At 29.0% G+C, this 22,495-nt stretch overlaps 2 protein-coding genes across 2 annotated transcripts; one reads left to right on the top strand and one right to left on the bottom strand.

Moving 5' to 3' along the window:
* Positions 1-13,133: 13,133 nt before the first annotated feature.
* On the bottom strand, positions 13,134-15,434 carry LOC141533635 (uncharacterized). Its single transcript, XM_074252627.1, has one exon. It carries the CDS (start codon positions 14,860-14,862, stop codon positions 13,318-13,320), a length of 1,545 nt encoding a protein of 514 aa, XP_074108728.1. The 5' UTR covers positions 14,863-15,434; the 3' UTR covers positions 13,134-13,317.
* Positions 15,435-17,043: 1,609 nt separating this feature from the next.
* On the top strand, positions 17,044-19,342 carry LOC141533843 (uncharacterized). Its single transcript, XM_074252933.1, has 4 exons — positions 17,044-17,136; positions 17,372-17,956; positions 18,154-18,437; positions 18,512-19,342. The coding sequence occupies exons 1-4, from the start codon at positions 17,109-17,111 to the stop codon at positions 19,340-19,342; spliced, it is 1,728 nt and encodes a 575-aa protein (XP_074109034.1). The 5' UTR covers positions 17,044-17,108.
* The last annotated feature ends 3,153 nt before the right edge of the window (positions 19,343-22,495 follow it).

Below are 22,495 nucleotides of genomic sequence, written 5' to 3'. Positions count from 1 at the left end.
ATTAAATTATTCACACATTCAGATCCCTATGAAGTTTTATCGGATCTGACTTTAGTTTTGCTGTAGTTTTATCTTAATTAATTTCAATTTTATCCGAACTTATTCTAAATTTACTGACAGTTTAATCTAATTTTTAATAACTCCATTGTGACTCATGCAAATTTCACGTTGACTTCACGCTAGTTTAAATCTGAATGAATTCTGATTTGATTATTATTTTACTCTGATTTCATTTTAATTTCATGTTGATTCCACTTTGAAGCCATCTTGATTTTATGTAAAATTCACTTTGATTCTAATCTGGTTCCATTCTGGTATCACTCTGGTTCCACTTCGGTTTCATTCTGGATTCACTTTGATTCCACTCTGGTTCCACTTTAATTACATTCTGAGTCCAATTTGATTCCACTCTAGTTCTAGTCTGGGTCCACTCTGGTTCCACTATAGTTTCATTCTGAGTCCAATCTGATTCCACTCTGGCTTTAGTCCGGGTTCACTTTGGTTTCACTTTAGTTTCATTCTGAGTTCAATTTGATTCTACTCTGGCTTTAGTCTGGGTTCACTCTGGTTCCACTTTAATTTTATTCTGAGTTCACTTTGATTCCACTCTGGCTTTAGTCTGGGTGCACTCTGGTTTCATGCTGGAAAATAGGCACAAAACCACTCTGGAAACACTCTGGAACCATCATGATTCCATAATGTTTCCAGAATTTTTTCAGACTGATTTCAGAATGATTTGAAAGTCGCAAGGGTCTGAAGAAAGTAAAACTCAAACAATGTTTAGCGTATTATCTATTTGGTCTGGTTAATAAATTAAATTAAATTAGAACAATATGTTTAACAACATACGCATAGAAGGTTGTTGGATAGTTTAGTTAGTAGTTTACTCTGTAAATTTTTTTGTATTCATAAGAAATTTTTTTACATTCTTAATTTAAAGTTTGTACTTTTCCCACGGATATGAAATGTTCATAAAATTATTATAAAAATAAATTAAACTTTTATTTTCCGTAAAGAAACTAGTAGAATCGATAAAATTTCATGAAAATTAGTCGCGTATATCTTTTGGATGAGATTGGTAGACTTGAATTATCAATCATAATATATATATTTTATAAAATCGTAGGAAAAACTTTTTATATTTTTTGTAATTTAGGAAATTGTGAATTTGGATTTAATACCACAATCGTTAATAATTTAATAAAATAATCGTATTGTTCAATATTATGAATGCAATTATTTTTAACATCAATCTATTGTTATCATTATAATAACTATCAGTATTATCTTCATTTTTATTGTTATTATTAGCATGATTATTTTTATTACATATTATTATCATAATTATGTTGTTAGTAAATAATACGATTCATCAAACTCATAATGAATATAAGCATTATGTACAGAATATTGTCGTTTTGAATGTCCGCGCAGTTTGGTCGCAGTATAGCAGTGCCACCTATGTCTGTAGAACACTCGAACAGAATTACTAAGGCAATGATCAGCTGACTATTACATAGAAACCAAATCCAAACAATGTGAGCTCTTGTAGATATTGACTCTAGTTAATAAATAGAACTTAATTTAAAAAAAAGTTAATTTAAAAAAATTCATATGTAAAGTTGATAGATAGTAAATTCTAGAGATTTTATTTTTAAAAAAAAATTTCAACATTTTATGTGATTGAAAAAATTTTCAATTCAAATTATGTACTTTTGCCGCGGAAAATTAGTGCACAAACAATTGTAACAATAAAATCACGTTAAACTTTTATTTCTCGTAGAGTAACTAATAAGGATTAATAAAATTCCATCAAGTATATCCTTTGGTTTAGATTGATAGACAAATTATCAATCATAATATTTATATTTTATAAAATCGTAAAATAAATTTTCATGGTTTTTGTAATATTGATGATTGTTACTATTTCTTTTATTTTCGATTTCGAACTTTCTAACTACAGTTTGTGTTAGAGTAACATTGACGAGCCCTAGTGAACATCGACGCAAGCTCATAACTTTTTTTTTTAACTGTAGTCTCCCATCTAGTGGAGAGTTCCCTTGTGGAAATAATTCTCTGAAAAAACTCTTGACAAGTCTTTATAACTCTGAATAAGACTTTTCGAAATTCTTCACATCCCTAACTAAGTGAAGGAAAGACTTAATAAGTCTTCAAAACTCTGCAATACTCTTCAAAAGTCAAATTTTCCCTGCAATTTCGGAATTTCTCAAAAAGTTATTAAGACTTGATAAGACTTGTTCAGTTTTACAGGAAAAGAAGAAAATATTTCTTTTCAAAAAAATTGCTTATCAGAATTAAATAAAACTATAAAAAAGAATTAATGAATGTTTTAAAAAAATTTTTTTTAAATAATATTTTCATCACGAAAATACTTTGATGGGCATCGAATCACTCATAGTTGAGCAAGTCAAAACATCAACAGCAAATGAAGTGCACTTGCTGTTGGAAACAGATATTACTCAAAGAGTAAATCCAATCGGTATTTAATTTGGACTATCAAATTTTAAAGTCATCTTTCTAGGTAGGAAAGAATTTTCTAACCACATGCCACCTATTAGAAACTAAGAACACTCAAAGATTCTAACTGTAAATTCGTAAACTAAAATATGTTAGGTATCAATTAATTCCAGCAGATAGCGTGTGGATAGAAAATTCTTTCCTACCTAGAAAGTTGACTTTAATATTTGATAGTCCAAATTAAATACCGATTGGATTTACTCTTTGAGTAGTATCTGTTTCCAACATCAAGTGCACTCCATTTGCTGTTGATGTTTTGACTTGCTCAACTATGAGTGATTCGATGCCCATCAAAGTATTTTCGTGATGAAAATATTATTTAAAAAAAATTTTTTTAAAACATGCATTAGTTCTTTTTTATAGTTTTATTTAATTCTGATAAGCAATTTTTTTGAAAAGAAATATTTTCTTCTTTTCCTGTAAAACTGAACAAGTCTTATCAAGTCTTAATAACTCTTTGAGAAATTCCGAAATTGCAGGGAAAATTTGACTTTTGAAGAGTATTGGAGAGTTTTGAAGACTTATTAAGTCTTTCCTTTACTTAGTTAGGGATGTGAAGACTTTCGAAAAGTCTTATTCAGAGTTATAAAGACTTTTCAAGAGTTTTTTCAGAGAATTATTTCCACAAGGGTTACCATACATTCTCGAATTATTTAGTCTGTGGCATGTCACTTTCTCCATAAGAAAAAGTTCAAAATCTAAAAATCTGGGTCGCTATAGTTTATGCTAGAGAATTTAATTAATTGTAAATAGAATTTATTATTTTCAATGACCATTATCAATTAATATTGATAATATAACATATAATGTATAATTATAGAGTAATATTGGAGAAAAAAAAGTTATGTAGAATTAATAAAATTTTACAACCTAAAAATATCGTTCTGCTTACGGTAAACACATTCGGTAGTCTGGCGCTCCGTTTACAACGGAATGAACGGAACTTGGCACCAGATTCTACCGAATCTGTAGATTAAAAACATCAACTGAATACCCAAATATCAAGTTTTAACATAATGACTAACATTAGTGTTTTTATTACTATTACTAATGTATTTTATCGTTGTGATTACATTACGAATAAAATAAAATCTATATCAAATTATGCTAATATTAATTGTTGAACTTATAATAATTTGTTTAAAAATGTCTTCAATAAAAGACATACTATTTGTGCACTGTTGATGACGGATATTTGTTCTAAAAATAGTTTAAATTACAAAATAATCACGTTATTTTATGTAAAATAACGATAATTCCAAATTATGACTTTCCATAAAAAAAATAAAGTTTATAGGTCCTCCGCCATGGAATCTTTGAGGTATGTATAATACGAAATCCGCAGCTGTAAACAATACAATATGATATAAATATTTATTCAATAACTTCTTATTTGTAGCTGACACCACCTTTTACGCAAATACTTGGAATTCATAAGAAAATGCTAAACAAAAACAATTAACAGTAGCAAGGAAAATTAAAAATAACACATGTACCATTTAAATTAGGAAATATTATTTCATAACAATAATAGCAACCAGGCACAGCAACATGATAAGTGATTGACTAAAAATTTTTCTTGAACATTTCATGAAACTATTTACAATTAAAAATTAATATCATTTGCCCACAAAACCAGAGAATTTGTTTATAAAATTTAGCTAACAATATTTCTATCCTCTAAGCCAATAGAACAGATAAAAAATGACTTGTAAGAATTCTGCACAAAGTAACAAACAACTTTAAAGAAAGTAATATTACGAACTTTTTATTTTTTAGAATTTAAATTAAAAAATAAATTTTTAATTTCTTTCATGAAAAAAAAGTGAAGGCTAAAAATGTAGTTTTAATACAGTGAAAGCTGTTAAAAGTTACCGTAGTTCTGTCTCAATTTCTCATAAAACACTAATAAGAGCGAGAAAGACAACCTGGGTAACTTTTAAGAGCTTTTACTGTATTAATCAGGATATTTATATCATTATTTATCAACAATGATCTATTTTTGGTCTAAATTTATAATGACCTGAAACTTCGATATCGAATCAGAATTTAAACAAAAATTTCAATAATGATATATTAGATATTGTGTAGAATTCATAAACTCGAAATTACAAAGTATATATAAAAAATATATAAAAATGCATGTTGCGATGATAAAAGAAAATGAGGTTACATTCTTTATTATACTTAATTATAGTAATGTTGAAAAGTTATAGTTACACCCAAATGAGATTTGATAAAAAAATACTAATAAAATAAATAAAATATTATTTATATATTGACTTCTTAGCTTAAAATGTTGTAATTATAACCTACAATAAAAATAATTGGGAGGTTAAGCATCGCATAAATTGTGAGCTGTATAGATTAGTTATCAAATATGATTATAACAAAATAATGTTTTTTTTTTTAATTTCGTCTCACATGAACTTATTTTTTTTGTAGATTAAGTATTTATCTTGTCAGTCTGCAAAATCTAATTCACCATTTGGGAAGGAAACGGACATGGAATCTCCATTCGATAATAATTCTCTTCCGTTAAATCATCGTAAACCTTGGGATGATTTGACAGAAGACTATCGAAGAAAAATACGAAAGGTGCACTATGATAATATACTATTGAATTCTAATCATAATCAGTTTCAAATAACTGCAGTGAATTCAAACGTTGTAAGTAATTCTGGTCTAATACAACCTAATGAACCAGCTGTAAAACCGGCAGTAGATGAGAGTTCAAGTATTCCTTGCAATTTTATTGATTGCAATGAAAATCAACAGAGTTTTAATAATATTAATAACAATAATAATAATAATTATAATTTTGCTGATGGTAATAATATTAATGACAACGATAACAATGATAATAATGACAACAGTAATACTAATAATAATCATAGCGACAAAAAGCTAGTCAATGAATCAGCTTCTGAAAACGTACAAATAATTGATCGTACGATTTCGTTTGACGAGCAGGCTTTTCAAAATAATTTAGCTAAATGTTTAGTCAACAATAGCATAAACTATACACAAACAAAGGCATTTTTAGATGTCTTACGCACTCATCCTTCTTTAACGTTTTTGCCAAAAGATTCTAGATCACTTATGAAAACATCCCGTAAAAAAATCTTAACGAAAATAGTACCACCAGGGGAATATCTTCATATCGGTCTGGAATTCAAGCTCCATTCTATAGTATCTCACGTGTCTATTGAATCTATTCCTACTGAGCTAGTTACAGACTTTAGCACTGATGGAGCAGAATTAAATAAAAAATTCAAATTCGCATAACCAACTTACCTTTCTATGATGATCCTGAACATGTTGATATTTATCAAGGACATAGTAAACCCCGCAGTTTTGAAGAATTCTTTGATGATTTTATCACTGAAGCTGAAAATATTATTAAAAAAGGCGGTATTAAGTTCAATAACATGATAATACCAATCCGATTTCGTTGTTTCATTGGCGATGCTCCTGCTCGCGCTGCAGTTTTAAATCACGTTTCCCACGTTGCTAAGACTCCTTGCTCTAAATGTACGGTTGAAGGAATTACGTCTAAAAGATCAAGTCGTTTTCCGGGTGTTAATTATCAATGTAGAAGCGATGAAAAGTACCGAAATTTAACAGATGTTGACCATCATATCAATGTATCGTCGATTCGTAAGTTACCAATTAATTTGATTGAGCAAGTACCTTTTGAATACATGCACTTAGTATGCTTGGGGGTTACCAAAAAATTAGTGGAAACAGTAGTTTTTGGAAAGTGCAAACCAAATAAGTTGCAGCAATTTGAAATTGATTTTCTTGCCAATCGTTTATTAACACTGCAAAATTATTGTCCCCGTGAATTTGCCAGAATTCCACGAAAATTAGATAAGATTCATACATTTAAAGCCACGGAATTTCGGCAGTTGTTATTGTACACTTTTATAATAGCATCTTCTGGCATAATTCAAAATGATCACTATAATAATTTTTTATTGCTACATGCATCAATGCGTATATTATTAAATAACTCTTCATCGGTTGAAGATCTCGATTTTGCGGATAAAGCTTTAAAGAAATTTGTAATAGATTCAGAAAATCTTTACGGATTAGAATTTATAACATATAATGTTCACGGCCTCTTACATCTTGTAGACGATTACAGATTTCATGGGTCATTGCACGGTATATCTGCTTTTACATACGAAAATAGCATTAGACAAAGCCGTTTACTCGTTAAAAAACCTAATCAATTACTGCAACAAATTTACAAACGGAGTACAGAGCAAAATCACTTTCAAAAAGATAATAAAAAAAATAAACTTAATAAACCATTTAAAGCTTATGGAATTCATAATAACGGTCCCATTAGTGATCCATTCAATAAAAACTCTGTGCAATATGAAAATTTGAAAACACCCACATTTTTTTACTCTATTTACACAACTGACAACACTATAATTGACAAGAACAATCGAATTGGAATAATTTCAAATATAATTAAGCATAACAATGAATATTTTATCGCTGTGCGATTTTTTAAATCTGTAGAACCGTTATATCAAGTGTTAGATCGGTTGTCACCAAATTTTGGGGTTTACAAATGTTCTTTATTGGAAAAAACTATTTCGGTGATACTAATTAAAGAAATTAAAACGAAATGTTATCGAATGCCTGTATGGGTAAAAAAAAATTTGAATCCGCATGTTAATAATGAGCAATTGAACAATGCGTTTTGTTATATTGAAATGTTAGAATAAAATGTATGAAATTATAATATTGTTTGACATGTAAAATTTTATGAGAAAATAAGTTTTTATGTATTAAATTTTTCTATGTAACTGTAAAAATGTAAAATTAGATAATAGAAGAAACATTTACTGACATGAAGAATATGTACTTCCCTACTTACCTAATAGATACTTACCTAATTTTATTAACACTACCAAAATTTTATAAACTAATAAAAAATTGTTATCGCTATCGTAAGTAAGCCTATCATGATTATAGTCATGACTATATACAGCCACTAGACGTCTAAGTCTACTAACAACTTGAAATTATAATATTGGTCGTCAGGAAAAATTTTCAGTCATTAATTGTAGAAAATTTAGTCCTCTACAAAAAAGGTCCTTTATGAATTTTTCACAGAATCAATAGAAGAGCCGTAAATTCAAAATTAAGATTTATAATAATCAAAATTTGAATTACTCATTAAATTAATCTCATTTTTTGAAATTACGCATTTTCTTCTCTTCGAATAAAAAATGTATTATACTATAATTATAATTATAAGAAATATTATTCTCTACAAAAAAGGTTTCTCATTATTTTTCATAAGACCAATAGGAATACCGTAATTTCAAATTGTAGATTCATAAATAAGAAAAATTTGTCCAAAGCGTTTATAAGGATAAAAAAAATTTTATTAATCACAGCAATTATGACGGCACTAATAATTATTTATAATTTAAATGTAACTGCGATCCCAATACTCGGTGGCTTTTTTTATTGCATTGGATGAATATATGAAAATTTGCTTTTACCTTTTTTTTAGCTTCTGCAATAAAACAGTTTACGATTAATTTTTATTAATTTAAATTAAATTTATATTCGTCATTGTATCTGAAATTATGTGTTGGAGTTTTATCGATGATTATGTCTAATTATATACATATATATATATATATATATATATATATATATATATATATATATATATATATATATATATATATATATATATATATATATATATATATATATATACATATATATATATATATATATATATATATATATATATATATTACTATTTTCACCCGGATGGATACTATTACTTAACTCTAACTACTTAACGCCGAAAGGGGCACGTGTTAGAAATCGATGGGTAGATGCCGAAAGGGGCTCGTCGAGAATAAGGAAGTTGTTAAGTGTGGTTAGTGTGTGAGTGAATGTATTTTGTTAACTAATTTTAAGTCAAACCTTGTTAAGATTTTTTTTTATTGTTAATAAATATCGATATATTGTTAATTAATTATTTATTATTCACCAGCACCTTCCTCCACTCTCTCTACCCTAAAATTGTTTTCTCAGCTCTGGACCGGTTCCAGGAACCGTGATTAAAAATCCTGATGGCGCCCTGATAATTATATTGTTGTTAGTTTCGTTTATTTATTTATAAAATTGATTAGGGGCCAACCTGAGCAGGTAAAACTGTTACATTGGCGCCCAACGTGGGGTAACCTAGATACTCCTGCAGCTTATACACACTTTACTACAGAACAACAGCCCAGCGACGAAACATAGACCTAGATGTTCTGCAGCACGGTCTCATAACCCGCTCCAGCTACAGCAGTAACAGCCCAGCGACGAAACTTAGACCTAGATACTCTGTAACTCACACATAACCCACACTTGTCTCACACTCACACTACTAACTGACTCTAATTGATTTTTATTTTATAAATTTTAACAAATCGAATGTAATTAAATTTTAGTTAAAATATTTAAATTAAATTATTCAATCATTAGTTATTTACTAAAACGACAAACAATATTCAATTGACAACCAATTTCTAACTAACTATTACCATTCTCAAATTCCAATTGTTAATTTTAATTCCATTGAAATATTAGATGGATTAAACTTCCTCAGTAACTTATAATCATGGTCTTAACAATATACAATATCTATTTAAACAAAAGGTCTTAATACCTTGAATTAACTTTTGATAATTAAATAAATCACAATATAACTTTTACGATCACATTCAAAATTATTAACACAAGTTTAATTAACTAATTCTCACTAAAATTTTACTGTGACGATTTTTGACTCAATGACTGATTTCTTGGACTTAATGTCCACGCCGATAATTATCAAGTTTCAGTAATTTTAATTTAACTACTTCACGGACTTAATCCCCAAAATTACTAAATTTACACTTGACGAAATAATTTTATAATATTCTCAATAAAAAAAATTCCTAATATAATATACTTAATAATTTTCCAATCTATATTATCTTCAATAATTAACTCTTAATATAAAATTCTTAATAATTTTCTTAATATAAAATATTATTAATAGTTTTCTTCTAGTTTTATCACTTATAAAAAATTCGATACAAGTCGAAATATTCAATTTTTAATTGCTAGAACATTCGCTAGCTAAGTTTTGCTTGACCTTGGGTATTGGAATTTACTGCGACACAAAAACTGACGCTTGACCAAAATTCCACGGATAAAAATTTGTCGATTTTTTTAAATGACAAAAGTTAATCAATTTTACTAAATTAATTATTATAAAAATAAATTTAACGAATTTTCAGATGTTAATTACTTAATTGAAAATGTTTAGTTATTAAATTTTCCCGCAAGGTCGATTGAGTGATCCTCGGGTATAAACCCCCATGAAAATCACTAAATCCAAAACTAGCAAATATTCCACAATTAATTTATTAATAAAATTTTATATAAGAGGAGAAGAGGAATGATAGACCGCGTTCAAACCGCGGTCTATCTTCCACCCACGGAATGGAATAAAGTACCTGAGTATTTTACTCAACTCCTGTTCACGATGTCTCTCTGACGTGATGAATCCTCTGGGTATTTGTTCTTTAGTTTTACTTTCACTCCGGGGATCCGTCCTCACTTCGAACTTTAGTTTTTCTGTAACAGTAAAAATGTTAGTAAAAGTTGTCTCCAAGATTGAAAAGACAATCTTGATAAATTTTTATCGCAGCGTTCCAAAATTTACGTGCGAATGTATTAATTACCTGTTTTTCTGCTGAGTAGTGACCGGTGCGGTTGACTATCAAACCTCTTCTGATTTTGTCACACACCGGCTCCCGAGTACTTTCCCATTTTACCCCCCTCTTAATTACTACACGGAAGGCCCCGAAGATCGGGGCGCGCCAGTGCTGAGTCGACTAATTATTGATCTCTGGCGACTTATCGATTTAGGGTAATTTACCCTGTTACACCTTAATTTTTGTGACTAGTGTATGATCCGACAAAAACTTTTTCCATTGGGTTACTTTGTTATATATCTATAATTTACTTTGATGTATTATTTCGTTCAGTCTAATGTAGGAATTCCTCTTTCTAATAACTTATGTTTATTTACATTCATATTCATATTTCGTATTTTGGTATGGTCATTGCTCTAGCTGACTGTATTAATTAATATTTCAATACAGTCGGCGGGATGTAATTCGACCCGCTAAATCCGAATTTAAAGCTCGATCGGCCTAGTCACCCTCCAGTTTTGAGTAAAATGCAAAAAACCTAAAAAAATTGCAATAAATCAAGAAAAATTGAAATTTTCGAGCTGAAAAAAAAATTTTTGGATTTAGATTGAGTATGATTTTTATTTTCAGATGATCCGTTTTTGAGTTTTCCATCCGGCCATGGAGGGAAAAAATTTTTTGTAATTAATTATTTTTGTAATCAAAATATAGTTTAATAATCTTTAATGTACCCTTAATATAATCAAAAGAATACGATTCCCAAATTCCTTCATTTTCTCTGTCAAAAAAATTCCTGAAAATCACCTTTTTTTCGACCTTTGGAGTAGTGTTACCGCTTAATGAACCTCAAAGTACACTTCATGGATTCTCACTTCGACTACTTTCCTGAAAATCGTGAAGACTATAGAGAAGAACAAGAAAAACGATTCCATCAAGACAAGTGAAATAACGAGTAGGTATGGAGTAAACTAGAATGTCAACATGATGGCAGATTTTGCTAACATAAAACATGCCAGAAGAAAACAGAAGACGTAAAATTAACACACTCCGTAGGTCATTTGAAGATAAAAAAAAGGCCATTCGGCAGCCGAAATGGAAGTAGAATTCATTTTATCACCTATTCGGAATCACAATCGTTAATTCGTTGGAAATCGTTAATTTTCTATGAAATCTACTAAAACGAGTGCAACAGCAAATTTCATATTTGGCATTGCGGAATAGGACTTAATTTTAAGACTACACATTTGATTTTGTACTCAAATTAAAGCTTTTTGAAAGCACTTTCAAATGCAGTTTATATAGATTTAATAAGTTATTCCATTCAAAAGTTATTCGAGTTGTAAAGTGAAGAAATATGAATTTTTATGATTTTGAAAATTGTGAAATCCTGGCATTTCTAAATTACTTGACCGATTAAGCTCATCTTCGAACTTGACTTTAGTATCTACCTGTAGAATAAGTATGTTGAGTTTGGTAAAGATCCATTGTAAATTGACGACGTTATCGTGGTGACAAGCCGTGTTATATCGTATATACACTAGTCACAAAAATTAAGGGAAATAAAAAAAATTCCAAATTTTTGGGTGATTTTCAACAAGCTGTAACTCCGAGGAAAATGGTCTTACAGAAAAAATAATAAAAGAAAATTGTAGCTCCAAGTGTCTAGTTTTCAGATATGACAATGAAAAATTTTTGTCATATCCAGGTCTGGAGAAATCCTAAGAAAACTACCGAAAAAAAATTTTTCCAAATTTTTTCTCGTCTAAAAAAAGGTCCACGGGCTTCAAAAAAATTGTTTTGATTGTTTTGTTTACGAACTCTTTTAAAGAATTTAATACTTTTTAATTTGGCGTATTCAAAAAGCCTGTACGACGATTTGCCGCGGAGTTATCGTCAATCAAAGCAAAAAAGTTCTTTTTCACTTTGATATTTAATAACTCCAGAAATAATGATCGTACAGGAAATCGGAGGAGGGTTTTGAAAACTGCACGATATTCTCTATAAGAAAATGTAAACATCTTTTAGAAAAAAAATTTTTTTTGAATTGAAAACTCGGACTGAAAAAAAAGACAAAAACTCACATAATTAAGGATATTTGGATAATTTGGTATAACTTTGGATGAAATTTTTTGCTTTTCTTGAGATTTTTTTCATTTTACTCAAGACTGGAGGGTGACTGGGCAAAACTAACTTCAAATTCGGATTCAACGGGTCAAAATACATGTCCGTATATGGGTCTGGTCCAAAGTACAGACAACTTTTTTTTGTGTACCATGTGTAATTATTATTAATACTTAACAAACGTGGCTGTCAGTAGATTTCATTCTTACTCATAGTTAATTCAGATAAATATTATTCTTTCTTTTTCGCACCAATTTTTCATCTACCCTCATTTCTACGTTCGGTGTGTTTCTGATAAAGAGACCTCTGATACTTAGGTTTGTTATTTCCTAAATCATAAAAAAAAAACTGTCGTCCATTTATCGTAGAAAATCGTAGTATTTTCTTATTATAGATTGTTAAGTTCTATGGTACGGTGGTTAAATAAAAACTTCTTAAAATCTACTAATCTAAGTTGGTTCACATTGTAATAAAATTAAACAGCAACAAACCTTTTCAAATGCAATAACCTTTGCGTTAATTTGTTGGGTTGTTTAGTAGTTATAAAAAAATTCCAAGCATACATGCATATAGATGTATCAAAATCAGTTTAAAAGTATTCAGAGTAGCTCCTGAGACCTTTAAAGATCGAGCTTTGACAAGAAATCGATTTTTGAATATCGAGGATGCAACAATAACTTAATATCGATGAAAAATTTCAAATATTCATTTTTTTAAGTTAAAAAGCCATTTCAGTACGTTTTTAATATTGATAATTTTATTCATAATACTATTTAACAATCTGTTTTAAACATACGAAGATTTTATTTCGAGCCAGATGAATTAATGCTATTAATTTACTTGTTAGGTGCAACGAATTCCTTTTTTTTTTTAATTTTGTCATCAATGATATGGTAGCAGGAATACTTTAGCGATTTTATCAATGGTTATAAGAATTGTGAGCATACTGGTAGTTATTTCCATAAAAAAGATATGGTCGATATAAATGACTTCTTGAAAAATTTTTGTTAACAGCAATCATTTCTTCATCGAATAATTTTGATCGATTTCGTCCTCGACAATCAAAATTCGGCCACTTAGCACTTGACAATTTTTTATTCCACCGTTGTGTTATTTGGGAACAAGTTGGGGGATAGAGTCCAATAGGAGTGGCTGCTGGCAGGTGCGTTAGTTGTAATGCGGACTTACAATACTTACTTGAGTTTTCATTTAGTGGATAACGTAAATTTTTTTGAGAATTTAATGAGATCAATTCTTTCAATTTGTTTTTACTATTTATATTTGGCTGGTGGTTGATTAAAGATAATGAACTGTCTACTTCTTCATCATTAAAAATTTTTATAGCTAACCTCATCATATTACAATAACTGCATCTTTCACTGTGCTTAATAGAATTCACACAAAGTGTTGTTGTATCAAAGTTTTTTTCCATATTGATTTTATCATATAAATTATACAAGCGACGGTTATGTTGAATATTAATTAACACTTCATTAAACCAATAAACATTACCGTAGAGTGTGTTATGAACTGTTCCATAATTAGGAAGCCAACAGTATATTTTTATAACATTATATTTTTCCAACAGGTCTCTTAATTGATCTTCATTATGATGAAAGCTGTGGATATTGACATGATTTGTAGTTATAAAGTCAATTAATTTTACATCGTTAGTATTATTAATGCAGAAGATAGCCACTGTTAATCCTGCTAAGCACTTGGCTCGGCCAATTTTGAAATAGGATGTTGATAATAGGGCAATATATCCACGACATAGTTGCAGACTGCTTGATGATCGAAAAAGTTCGCTTGAATTGATTTGTTCAATATACTTTTGTATATAATCTGACGATATTCTGAATGCTTTTGATTTAGGTTTAATAAGCCATGGAGTGTTGATAAGATTGTATATTACCTTATATATTGTTGGTTTTAAAATAATATGCGGCACAACTATGACACGTTTAACTTTATCACTTTGATAATCATAGAATATTGGTATGTTTATTCTTTCAGAAATCGGTATATTTTTCAGAAAATAGTATTGTTGTTTCAAGTCTCTATATTCTTTTAGAATCGAGAAAAGGTGTAAGTCTTCAGATTGTGAATGTAGTCGCTTCAAATCAATTCGATTTTTCAATTCTATTTCATAGTTAGTTACATTATACGTGTTATCTTCTTCATTACAAACGTATGCTACTGTTGAACAGTTTTTTTTGTCATTATTTATTGTAATAGTTACGTTATCTTCGTCTTCATCTTCTTTATCTTCACTAATGGAGTCAAATTGTTCAGCTTCATAATCTAATTCAAACTCATCTTGTATTATTAGTTGTTGATCATTGTTACACCTTTTGTCACTGAAATGTTCACTATTATTACTTTTTTCTAACAAAGTCATTTCATTATCACTATTTAAGTCGGATATGAATAATTTTTCATCGACGCGTACATTATCGTTCATGTTTTAAATTATAACAATGACGCTCGTAGGATTTTTATCTTCATAAGTTGTCAGTACTCGAGTGACAAAATATAAACATACAAACTATTTATATCAGTAATGACATTGACACTACTTTATTGATGACTGCTCAGATAAATTCTACCGATCTTGCTGGAAGGTTAGAGCCTTTTATTACCTTACGAATATTTCTGCATATTAGTACTTTAAGTGATACAAAATAAGTTGGATGTCATTTCTAAAACTTTTAGTTACATTCGATTTTAATACGCTCGAAAAATTCTCTACGAAGTTTAATTGGGTTGTTCAAATCTAAAATAACAATTTGTATAAATTTTCAAGCTCAAACATCTAATATTTAATGGACACAATTGAAAATTTTAAACTACGATATTATTCGACCAAAGCAACGGTTTCCAAAGTGATGGTAAAAAATACACTGTTCTTAACTTCCCGTTAAGAAAATCGAAGATTCTCAAAAATCGGAAAGGTATTGATTTACCCCATTTTCCAAAAATCGAATTTTCATCGGATCTCGACGTTTTGAGGTCACAGGAAGCTTGCCTGACTACCCTTACGATGTTGTTACTATGTCTGTTGTAAATGTGTATATATATATATATATATATATATATATATATATATATATATATATATATATATATATATATATATATATATATATATATATTAGGTGGGTCAAAAAAATCAACTATTTTTTTTTACAATTAATACGGAAAAATGGGTTACTAGGCACCTTAAAAAAATTCTCACCAAATATGAACTCTTAATTTTAATAGGAAGATCCTCCGCATCGCAGTTTTTCATTTTTTCTCAGTCCAATAGAAAAAAATTCATTCCTCATCATTAATTGGTCGTACAGAAAAAATTTTATTAAGAATTTTGTAGGAAATTTAATGCTCTACAAAAAGGGTATCTTATGTTTTTTCCGTAAACCTCACCATTTCACTAATATTGAAGATTTAAGATTGATTATTTTAAGTCAAATGTCACTTTTGTTTATGAATTTTATAACTCGACAAGAAATGGCTATTATTGAATGGGCAATAGAAATTTTTGTAGCAAATTAACTGCTCTATAAAAATGGTATCTTATTTTTTGGCGATTAAATTAATCGTTCAAAAGATATTCATCATCAAACTTTCATGTATATCGATTTTAAGAGTTTTTGATTAAATAATCGAAAAATTTCAATTTAATCTATCAGTTTTGAGAAAATTTCATTTTTGTCTTTAATGTAAGTATTATTTGAATTTTGTTTTCAAAATTTTTATTCAATAATTCCAAACTTTTTATTTTTCAGCATTAGAAATCACGATCATGTTGTTTTTTTATAACGCCTTCAAAACGTCTTAAAAATTTTTTCCACTACAGCTGTATATTGTCCTTGGGAAAATTTCTTCTGTAGAGAATTTTTGTTTTGTATTCTATTTACTCTGTTTCCCTTGTGAACTAGCGCCACCTACATTTTTCTTTATAGTTATATTGTTTTTATTTGTTTACATTTTCTACAGCATTTCTAGTGTTTCCACAAGTTATGATCTTGTATATGTGATAAAACGATTAAATATTTACAAATTTTGCGGTCACTACATAAATTTATATATTTATCGAAAATATGGATAAGGAAATTCATTTGATCGGAAAACCCATGCAAAAAATTTCAGAACGTAAGTTGCCAACAGTGAAAGAGGTTATGAGTGTTTTTTTTTATCAGCTCAAAGTGTTAAAATGTTCTATCAAACAAAGTGCTAAAACCCTGATTAAAAATATTGATTGAAAAGTATTGGGAATCAGTCACCCTATGTGAACTGTATATCTATATATACATGAAAAAGAATTGAAATTATTCAAAAGTATTCTAATTTCATCATTTTCATTCCTTTTCAATCAATATTTTTAACCAGGGAAATGCAACTGATGAAGTTATTGAACTATGGAAAAACAACCAGATTCCGACTAGTGGATCAACTAATGTAATACAAAAAATTCTTCGCTATCATAACCGTTGGTTAAAATTGCAAAAATCTTTTGTGCGAAAAAAATCATCAGCCCAAAACAAAAATGTAATAATATTTTAGAATGAAATCAAAGCATTATTTGATATTGTAGATCATAAATCAATAAAACTGCTTGATAATGATATTCGTGAACTATATTCAAATCAAAAAAGTGATACCCGGAAAGAAATTCTTTCAAATAACCCAAATAAATTAAACAGTACTATGAATACGATGGAAGTAGATGAAAGTCGTGAGTATTTACAACATTTAATTATTATAAATTTTAATCAGAATTGAAAATAAATTAAATTGATTATAAATTATGAATAATAAAGTATATTATTGTTTTTCTAATTAATTATATCATAAATGTCAATATGTTCGAAGATGATAAATAAAAAACTCTTTGTGTTCCTTATTTGATGTCAAAATGAATGAGTTCCATATTTTTGCTTCCATTAATTAAATAACAACGCTTATTTTAGATTTGAATCAACCCTTAACCAGCCATGAGATTGGTCGAAGTGAGGAATCAGAGTCATCTTCAACCCTTACATTAAGTCAAGCTACAAATTTCGGTTCAGATTTAGAGTATGTGCCTCAAATACCGACAACACGAGCAAAAATAAATATTCTAACTCCAGAGCTTATCTCAGCACTCGACAGAGCTAATGTTAGTAGTAGAAATGCGATGTTCATTATTGCTCCAGTTCTATCAAGTGTTGGTGTTAATGTAGAAGATACAACTCTTAGTTATCGAACAATTCAACGAACTCGCATGCTCTTACGAAAAGACATTGCTATAGGACTAAAAGATAACTTCAAAGCTCATGATAAATATGTCGTGCATTGGGATGGGAAAATACTGAATGACATTTCTGAATCGAAATTTGTGGATCGATTACCGATTATTTTGACTGCATTTGGTACTGAGCAGTTACTTGGAGTTCCAAAAATGAATAGTGGATCGGTAGAAAATCAAACAGCAACCATCTTGTCAACGTTAAATCAATGGGGTATTATTAGTTACATCAAGGCGATGTGTTTTGACACGACTGCGGTTAATACGGGTAACTAATCAATGATAAAATATTTAAAAGAAAATTTTATTTTCATCGTTCTAGTTGAATTGTTTTCATACATTAATTAAATTTTCGACACGTGCCCATTAGTTATAATTCTTTATTTATTTATAGATTTTAAATATGCGTTACAATTTTTATTAAATACAGAACTTAAAGTGTAATTATCTATTTTTACTATACAGGAATCCATCATGGTACATGTAAAGAAATTGAAAAGGCCTTAGGAAAAGAATTAATTTGGTTACTATGTCGCCATCATATTTATGAGATCATTTTAAGGAGTGCATTCGAAGTCTATTGGCCAGTATCATCCGGACCAAATGTTCCAATATTTGGCAGATTCAAAAAATTTTGGGACACATTCGATAAAACGAAGTATAAATCTGGTGTTGAAGATAGTATTGTTGCTAGGATTATTACGAATGAAAAAAATAATCTATCTTCATTTATTAAGCGATACTTACAGGTATTATTCACATACAATTTTAAGTGTAGAGGATAATTTTTGATTTTTTACGAATAATTGATTACTTTTGGTAGTTATCGCAACCCCGAGATGACTATAAAGAAATATTGGAATTGTCATTAATTTTTCTGGGAGAAATGCCACCACAGCAAGTTTTCTTCAAGCATCCTGGTGCAGTTCATCATGCAAGATGGATGGCAAAGGCAATTTATTGCCTAAAAATGTTTATTTTTAGAGATGAATTTGACCTTTCTAAGAAAGAATTAGATGGTCTTCGACAATTTTGTATTTTCATAGTTATGGTGTATGTAAAAGCTTGGTTTTCATCAACTTCTGCGACTTCTGCTGCTAATCACGACTTAGAGTTTATGAAAAATTTAATTGAGTACAGTAAAATTAATTCTTTAATTTCCTTGGCTACATGTGAAAAAATGACTTCACATTTATGGTACTTAAGTGATGAATTTGCTATTTTATCACTTTTTGATGATACCATTCCATTAAACATAAAGAAGAATATTGTCGAAGCTGTTAAGACTCGCGAAGGTACAGATTCTAAAGCAAGAAGATTTATTATTGATAGAAAAAATTTACATTTAATTCTGCACAAAAATATAAGTCACTTTGTTTCTAAGAAGTCATTAAAACTTTTTGAGATCTTTGATCTGCCGTATGATTTTCTTGACAAAAATATTGATTTATGGTCTACTGATGAGAGTTATAATGAAAATAAAGAATTTTTCGCACAATTGAAAGTTGTTAATGATGTGGCAGAGCGAGGTGTCGCATTAGTAAGTGAATATAACCAATGCTTAACGAAAGACGAAGAGCAATTTCAATTTTTATTGCAAGTTGTGAAAGAGCATCGAAAAAACTACCCTACTTGCAACAAAAAAATAGTTTGAAAATAAATAGCTCAGTTGAAAATTGAAATAAAAACTTTCTTATAACTAATTGGACATTTTTTTCTCTAAAACTGAAATCATAATATATTTATAATGAAAACTTTGCTTTTTTATTGATAAATGATTAACTAAGCGATAAATAATGGACAATTTATTTTTTTAAATGTAGATAAAAATACTTACACATAAAAAAAGCTTGAAAAACATTTTGAAGTTTCTCAGTTGATGAAAAAAAATTTTTTTCGTGTAAATTTTCTCAAAACTGATAGATTAAATTGAAATTTTTCGATTATTTAATCAAAAACTCTTAAAATCGATATACATGAAAGTTTGATGATGAATATCTTTTGAACGATTAATTTAATCGCCAAAAAATAAGATACCATTTTTATAGAGCAGTTAATTTGCTACAAAAATTTCTATTGCCCATTCAATAATAGCCATTTCTTGTCGAGTTATAAAATTCATAAACAAACGTGACATTTGACTTAAAATAATCAATCTTAAATCTTCAATATTAGTGAAATGGTGAGGTTTACGGAAAAAATATAAGATACCATTTTTGTAGAGCATTAAATTTCCTACAAAATTCTTAAAAAAAATTTTTTCTGTACGACCAATTAATGATGAGGAATGAATTTTTTTCTATTGGACTGAGAAAAAAATGAAAAACTGCGATGCGGAGGATCTTCCTATTAAAATTAAGAGTTCATATTTGGTGAGAATTTTTTTAAGGTGCCTAGTAACCCATTTTTCCGTATTAATTGTAAAAAAAAAATAGTTGATTTTTTTGACCCACCTAATATATATATATATATATATATATATATATATATATATATATATATATATATATATATATATATATATATATATATATATATATATATATATTATGTATGTAAGACCGATAGTTTGAGACATGGCGTTTTCTGTGTGAATATGTGTAGCCAATGAACCCAAAAGTCTGCTGCGATAAAAATTTTCATTTATATATTTTTATTTTTCAAATTATGAAAAAAATTGTTACTTTAAGGACAGTCCTCAAACTATCATTAATAAGACTTTTTTAAAGAAAATTTTTCTCTTTAATTCATGTCAATTCATATATCCAGTCAAACAATGATGTAAACAATTTATAAATAAATAACAATAGCTTATCATAGTGTATAAATAAATTATTTTTTCAATTCCAGTGGAAAATGCCACGTAAAGTTGTTTGGGCTAGATTGACGTAAAAATTATTAAAGCACTTTTTAGAAGAGAATTTGTCTCTCTATAACCATTATCTATTCACATATAAGTCGAACAATAATCTAAAAAGTTCATAAATAAATTATAATACTTAGCAGTATGGTACAACTTTGGCGCATCCCACTCCTTTGAGGTGGGGGGTAGCGTGTGTGTGTGTGTGTGTGTGTGTGTGTGTGTGTGTGTGTGTGTGTGTGTGTGTGTGTGTGTGAATTCGCAGCGCTAGTAGTAGAGGTTCTCATTAAATAATAATAATTATTATAATGTACATATACATTATATATGAATATATTTATATATATATATATATATATATATATATATATATATATATATATATATATATATATATATATATATATATATATAATGGATAGTATATTAATAATAGTATATATGTATATTCACTTACCTTTTAGCGATAAACAATTAATTATGATATAATTTGTAATATTAATAATTCTATTGATAAACGAAAATCTTACTGATCGTATACCTACACTTTATGCCTTATTATTATTAGTAGTAGTAGTAGTAGTAGTAGTAGTAGTAGTAGTAGTAGTAGTAGTAGTAGTAGTAGTAGTAGTAGTAGTAGTAATGTAAGTTATCGCAAGGTCGCTGAGCTTGCAAATATTTTGTATATGTATATTCACTAACCGTTTAGCATTAGTAGTTAAACAGGGGAGTGCATGCCCAATCGGCAAAACAGATTTGTGGGTTCGTGCCCCACACTAAACTGGGATCTACATTACCGACTGTAGGTTCATGACAAGTATCATCTGTGGATATGGGCGACCTATTTTTACCGACAGTAGGCGTTGCCGGCGGTAGATATGTATGTCATTTTGATGTTATGGGTGAGGTTTTTATCGAGGTTATAGGTGGCGCTGGTGGGGAATTCTGCCGCCATCTTACTATCCGCCATTTTTTAAATCTTACTATCCGCCATTTTGAATCCGCCATTTTGAATTTGAGTTCAACATTTTGAGGTTAAAAAGCATCCTCAACTATTAACCTGCCTTCGGCTCAGCCATAACAGATCAATAGTTCAGGATTACGCATTTGTAGTATGGTATATCCATGTTCTATATATTTAAAATGAAGTTATGTCAACTACTTGCGAGAAGGATTTCACGCAACGCCATCTGGTGACAGCGTGCATTACTTCTAACCGCGCAGTAGATGACTCATTCTGTTCTAGAATTTTCTAACTGCGTAGTAGATGACGTCATCATACAGGTCTGATCCTGTTCAAGGTTGCGTAACTGCACAGTTTTCTTTGTTCTATTTCTAACTGCGTAGCAGATGACGTCATCAAACCGTTTTTGAGGTAAAGGAGTGGGGGGTAACTGCGTAGTATCCTCTGGCTATAAAAGCAGCGCGCTCAAGCCGTACTTCACAAAAACGAAATACACGTTTCCAGTAAAGTACGAGCTGGTGGTGACTACAAGTTGAAGTACAAGTTCTTGGTGATATACATCTTCTACCTATCAGTATTACTAATCGTAAGTATTCATTTACTGTCTAATCAAAATATGAATTAAATGAAGAATCATTTAATCAACCATTACAATTAATTAAAAAATTTTTACAGCAATCAATCATGGATGTAACCAAGATAAATCAGGTTAATTGTCTTACTGGGATTCTTCCTGTTAAGAAAATGAACGAGTTGGAGTTTAATCGAGAATATAAGATTAACGGTATCAAAGCTATTACAACTGAGTATGGAACTAGGATTGTTGCTAATATAAACGATGAATTTAACATTTATCTACCATCAAGAACTACTCAACATCTAAAAGATGATAACTTCATGAAGAGTTTGAATAAATTAATAGATTCAAACTATCTGTTTCTGCGTTATCATGGTGGAAAATATAATAAATTTGAATTTATTAA

Source organism: Cotesia typhae, unplaced genomic scaffold, assembly GCF_013202065.1.
Source record: "Cotesia typhae breed Kobodo isofemale line unplaced genomic scaffold, CoteBio_Ctyphae scaffold_121, whole genome shotgun sequence".
NCBI lineage: Eukaryota > Metazoa > Arthropoda > Insecta > Hymenoptera > Braconidae > Cotesia > Cotesia typhae.
Note: the sequence above shows the minus strand (reverse complement) of the source record. Positions and strands in the feature narration are given on the sequence as shown.